At 35.4% G+C, this 6177-nt stretch overlaps 1 protein-coding gene across 1 annotated transcript; it reads right to left on the bottom strand.

Annotated features, from left to right (window-relative positions):
- Positions 1-3874: 3874 nt before the first annotated feature.
- LOC137740006 (transcription factor MYB8-like) lies at positions 3875-5511 on the bottom strand. The gene is made up of 3 exons (XM_068479791.1): positions 5328-5511; positions 5078-5207; positions 3875-4817 (listed from the first exon to the last, which is right to left on the bottom strand). The coding sequence occupies exons 1-3, from the start codon at positions 5455-5457 to the stop codon at positions 4358-4360; spliced, it is 720 nt and encodes a 239-aa protein (XP_068335892.1). The 5' UTR covers positions 5458-5511; the 3' UTR covers positions 3875-4357.
- Between the last annotated feature and the right edge of the window lie 666 nt (positions 5512-6177).

Below are 6177 nucleotides of genomic sequence, written 5' to 3'. Positions count from 1 at the left end.
CCAAAACTGTGCAAATGTAATACTGAAATTCATCAATACAAAAGATTTCATTTCTCTCTCTAGTTTTCTCTCAATTGTTCTTTAGTTTTTCTCTCTACTTTTCTGGGTTTTCTGCATAATTGCATAACTGTTATCAATGATCACATCCAAAGGTCTTGCAACATTTTCCTTAACTCCCATGCAAAATATTTCCCTAAAGTCTTGCTCAGTGGGTGCAAAAAGATGCAATCGCCGAGCATACAAAACGAGGCGGGTTCGGTGCATGAAAAATGCGACACGCAAAATGAGACGGACTACGCGCGCACAGAAAATGAGACAAACTCTGCTCATAGAAAACTAAACGGGTTCGGTCATGCTAAACAAGATGATGTCGGTGCACGAAAAATGTGACTTGCAGAACAAGGCGCACTCTGCTCGAGCAATCGAGATGGGCTCTCTACACACAGAAAACAAGACAGACTTCTGTGCATGCAAAACAAGTCAGGCTCGGCGCACGAAAATTTAGGATGAAAAACGAGGCAAGCTCAATGTACGATCTTGCATGTATCTATTCGATTTTTTAAATCATTATCGTACATAATTTTGTATTTAGTCATTTTGGAAAAAAGGATTGAAACTTGAATGGGATGAAGAAATCGATGTTGACCCGTTGAAACTCCCTATCTCTAGGCCTAATTAAACACATTATACAAATACGAGCTTACACGTCGATAGTTATGCCAAGGACGTGTACCGTAAAGATTGACTTTTGGAGGCACACATCCATCCATCGTTCCCTGTCGTCAGCCCCAACTTGGTGGTTGGGGTGTTGTAGATAAGCCATGCACCCTCCCTTACAATTGTAAATTTTTAACAAATTTTTTAGTAATCTTGCATTTTTAAGTGTTAAGGAAAGTCCATCATCAATTAAAGACAACATTAGCTTGTTCGCTAAGTTTAAAACATATGCATGCAGTTTCCTGCAACAAAGTCTAGCCCACGCCCCGTTGAATAAGGTATCAATAATCGTGAGTTTAAACCTCATCTTATCCCTTAATGTAAATTAGAATTGTATAATATTGTTTGTAATAAATAAATTAAAAAAAAAAAAAATATATATATATATATATAAAACCTAACCCACCCGAACTAATTTTTATACCAATGGTGGTAAAACTTAAAACCACTCTACAATCTGATCAATTTCCCCATCACTTTCTCTCCCTTTTTCTTATCGACCCATGTATAAATGTATTATGTATATCTATCTCTCCTCCACACTCGTTACTCTCTCTCTGTTTCACACTCTCAAATCTCATCCGTTTCCCTCTATAAGACGCATCCTCGCCACTCATATCTCCGCCCAACTCATGCAGTCATATCACGCTCCTCAAGTTTCTCAAGCTGGGCGCGTTATCATGGAACTGAATTATCAAAACTTGTCCTCTCCCTGAGGCTTTATTCAAGGAACTAGTAAAAGGAAAAATAAAAAAGAAGGGTAAATTTCAAAATATATTATGTGGCATAAGTTGGGCATAAAGCCCCAGTTTCTCCCATGCATGTCCTTAAAAAACAAAGATGTGAACGATAGTAATCAAACAACAGGTTTTTTTTATTTTATTTTTTATTTTGCATGTACTTAATTTGGTAATTAAGACAAAACGTGGCATCCTGAGTCGTACGTAGTAGTGCATTGAAAAAGATGCCCCTAACCACTAAAGTAATTTACCACGCAAAACAAACAACATTCTTTGGGTTAAAAAAACCTGTGGCAATTGTGAAAGGTGAATTAAGCCGTTAGGTTGGTTTGATGGTTAGGATTAATTTCTTTTGCATGCAGCACAGGGTTTTATGGACAATTGCGTTAGATGTGTGAAGACAAATATATATATATATAGACAAATATATATATATATATATATATATGTATGTATGTATGTATGTATATGTATGTATGTGTATATATATGTATATAGATATAGATATCGCTGCCTAAAGTTCTCAACAGCCCGTCAAGCCTTAAAATTAAGGACACCAATAAATAATAATCCACACTTTCAAAGGTCAACACCTGCATGCCCCAAATGGCAAAAAAAAAGGGTAAAGTTAAAGAAACTAAATTTGTAGATTAAATTAACAAATTAAATGAGATGTTATCAATAGAAAATAAGCACATTTATCAACGATTAAATAATAATTCAATCACTAACTTTCATGTTATTTAGTTTACAAAATATAGTTTATAAATTTAATTTTTCTAGCATCACACGACAAAAAAAAGACGAATTAGATATTAACAGTTCTTGGTTTGTAACCCCTTCGGCCTAGCCCTGCAGGGAACATAATTCAACTGCCATGTGCGTCATCTGTATTACCACTAAGAGAGCACTGCATGAATCTTTATTGAACATGTCAAGAATTTGATTCTCCTCATGTAACAAAATTATCAACGTCTAGTACACAATAAGCAACGAATATATCTATGTGTCATGTCAATTAATTGGCAAGAGCCACATTGTCGAATCATAGCACATATTCTTACAGTTATTCTGTTGCTAAATCCATATGAACAAAAACTGATGTAATACATATACAAGAGGTCAGGTAATCCCCAGCCCTTTTATATGAAGCATCTCCATTTTTATGGAAGAAAAATGAAAAAGGATTGCATCTTGGACCATCCCTCAAAGATTCCTGTGATCCAAATCGCTCATATGTTTCTTGAGTAACTTATGCAATGATGTCTCTTACAAAATAATCAACCATAATGAAAATCATTTTTTATTAAACTCTGATCAAACAAAACAACACAATGATAATTCAATTTAATTTATGCTAAAATTATTTAGACAGAGAAAATTGACACATTTACTCACTCTCTAATACAAAAGAGTCATATGTCATTATATGAGTCTTTCTTATATCGGAGAATGTGTCTGTTTTGTATGTTCAAATAATATAACCCATTTATTTATTCTTTTTTAGAAGTAATTCTTACATGAAAACTACAAAATAGACAGTTTGGATTTAGATCCCAATTAGGTTATGCAAAAATCTTGGCGTGTATTTTCTTCGGTTCTTTAACATTTTCTTGCATGCTATTGACTCTTAATTAGGCTATGCAAACATCATACCAATCGCGAAATTACCAAGCATCGGTCAACTTTATACCTTCAGAGACCCACTTAAGGATTTGTACTGAGGCACCTATGTCAAAGCATAAGGGTTTCTCTCCAAGCATGAGGCCAATCACAACAAGACATAGTCAATGTTATTATAAAGCTCCTAGAGTCCACATCTACAACAGACGAAAGCCGAAGACTCTCCTCAACAATAAAAAGAGATCATCCTCCTACAATTAATCCCTAATGCCATTATTGTACTTAAATCACTATTAGAACCCACTAATGATGATTATGCTTAAACCATTGTATCATGTAAACTCTTCACTTTTAATGCTTCTCTACCTTGGGTATAGCCCAACTTAGGGAAAATCATGTACATCTTGTGTATGCTTTTCTATCTCTATCTCTTTACATATTATCATCTATATATTTGCTATATGGCTGACAGATTGTACTGCTGTATGACGGGAAATAAGCAGCACCCTGATTTGGTGTTAATTAAAGATGGTATTCACCAATTCCCCTTTTTTTTTCTTTTTTTTTTTTTTCTGGAAGCACCAAATAGTCTTCGCGTACCTAATTTACACATGCTAACAAGAAGCGATAATGTCCGTCTAGGGTTATTCATAATCATAACTCATTAACAAAGGAAAATACTGATATGTCCGTCTAGGGTTATTTCATAATCATAACTATCATTAACAAAATACTTATAAATTAGTATTTTGCGAAGAGAATAAAAAGAGATTTTTGGAAATGAAAAGACTAAATTGAGCAACAAAAATATGTATGTTCAATTGTTCATAACTTGATAGATAGCTATACTACTATAAACATAACATATGATCATATGTACTCCCCTAGCTAGTCATCTGAAGTCAATTTTTTCGCCTTCCAGGATAAAATTACAATCACGATTGATGATTGTTGTGCACCTGTCTCATTCATCATTTTATTGACTTACAGATTAATTTGCAGTACTTGATCGTCTCCAACTTATTGAATATGCTACATCCAAGAATTTATCTATCTACATTATACAGAGGAATTCTAGCAGCTACATGAAGTGTTTGGTCCTTCTTTACCTCCATGTTATAAATTAGTCAATAATCTGGCTAGCTCTTTGTCAATACTAAATCACAACTCTTGATCCGCAACCAGACAATCATTCCTCATTTTTTCCCGGCCAGAAAGATCAGCTACCTTGCCAGAGAGTAATTATATATACCTCCTTGATCACACTATAATATGTATTATCTGAAAAGCACAAGGGTAGGCAAATGCTGGAGTTTTGTTTCGATTTCTCTAGCAGTAGTGTTCGACCCCTTGATAAGCTTTGGCATCCCTTCCTCAACGTGAAGTGAAGGTTCAGGAAATGCAATGGTGAGATCAAGATTCAAGTCACGAGGTGATGGACCAGATGTTTCATCTTCAAGAACACTCGCAGCTTCCGAGGCCTTATGATCAATTTGATCATCTGAGGATTTCAATGGTATTTTAGTACATGCATTAATATTGCTCATTGACCCAGATGATGTTGCAGCAGGTGAAACGCAATCGTTTTGCGGATTTGGACGAGGAATAATCTGGTTTAGCCTATGGTTATTTGGATCAATACCCATTTTTATTAGCTTCTTCCGGATGTGAGAATTCCAATAGTTCTTAACCTCATTGTCCGTCCTACCGGGCAGCCTTCCAGCAATCAGCGACCACCTAACAGCCCATGCATGAAATGTAACGTTACACCATTAGGTGTACATATATATATAGTTGACCTTTATAATCACGCGCTAAAAGTTAATTAATACATGTGAATATAAGTCATATATACAATTTTTTTCAGTTGAACAATCTATATACATACATTATATATGCAGGAAATGTTCTTGCCAGACAATCTTACCAACATAAAGACACGTGTTGTCAGATATCCGGCAAGAGAGAACGAGAGGATGGAGATGATTGGTACTTACCGGTTGCCAAGGAGGGCATGTAGTTTGATGATGAGGTCTTCTTCATCTTGCTCAAAGTTACCACGTTTGATGTCTGGCCTTAAATAGTTTATCCATCTTAGCCTGCAACTTTTGCCACACCGGTGCAACCCTAATATATTCACAATATCAAAGCCATTTATAAGTTCATGATTAGGAAGAAAAAGTAGTTTTACATACAGACATAAAAATGCACATAATCGCACGACGGTTGTTCAAATGGGAAACCCACCTGCAGCCTTGGGGAGAGATCGCCAGCAGCCTTCCCCATGAGTCTTAATGTAATCAATGAGTTTTTGGTCTTCTTGTTTAGACCAAGCTCCTTTGTTTGTGCCTTCTTTTTCACAGCAAGGTTTTCTCATTCTGCACAAGAGAGAGAGATAGAGAGAGAGAGAGAGAGAGAGATAGAGGAGAAGAGGGAGAGAAAGGCCCAGGTAATGGCAGAAGATGAGCGTAGATATAGTAGTCGATCGATGAGGGAGGTGGGAGTTACAAAAGGTTGACTTGGACTGGTGGTTTTGGCTTTTTAGGTGGGTCTCACTCACGAAGTCATTCGGATTGGAAGAAGATAAGGTCGTGTGTGTGTTCCTGTAGACCTAATAGTTAGTTGTTTACCGTTAAGTATACGTCACTTTCCATTCCACATGTTTCTGTAAATCCTAGTGATCTTAATTTACGAAAAGCATTTGTTCTTAATCAATCTTTTCAAATTTTCTTCGAGATTATTATATTATATATATTCTGTTCGTCCAGAAGATTCATCTGCAATGATACAGATGTGTGATTGAACTTATAATTAAGGATATTATTGTTGGTATTATAGAGGGGAAAAAGGTATCCAATTATTGTCTATAGAGGGGAAAAAGGTATCCAATTATTGTCTCTGAATATCATACTATTTATATATACATATAATGTTACATATACAAAAATAATAATGAACATTAAATGATGATAAAAAAAAAAGGCAGCTAAGAACCTTTTTATTTCACTGATTTTGGTATCCCTCAATGATATTGCGAACTGGATCCTAGATTGTGCCTCCGAAATAGTCTTATTTTGAGAACGTCCTTGAGTGCTAT

The sequence above is a fragment of the Pyrus communis genome, chromosome 7, assembly GCF_963583255.1.
Source record: "Pyrus communis chromosome 7, drPyrComm1.1, whole genome shotgun sequence".
Taxonomy (NCBI): Eukaryota; Viridiplantae; Streptophyta; class Magnoliopsida; order Rosales; family Rosaceae; genus Pyrus; species Pyrus communis.
This window is presented reverse-complemented; position numbering and strand designations above follow the sequence as displayed.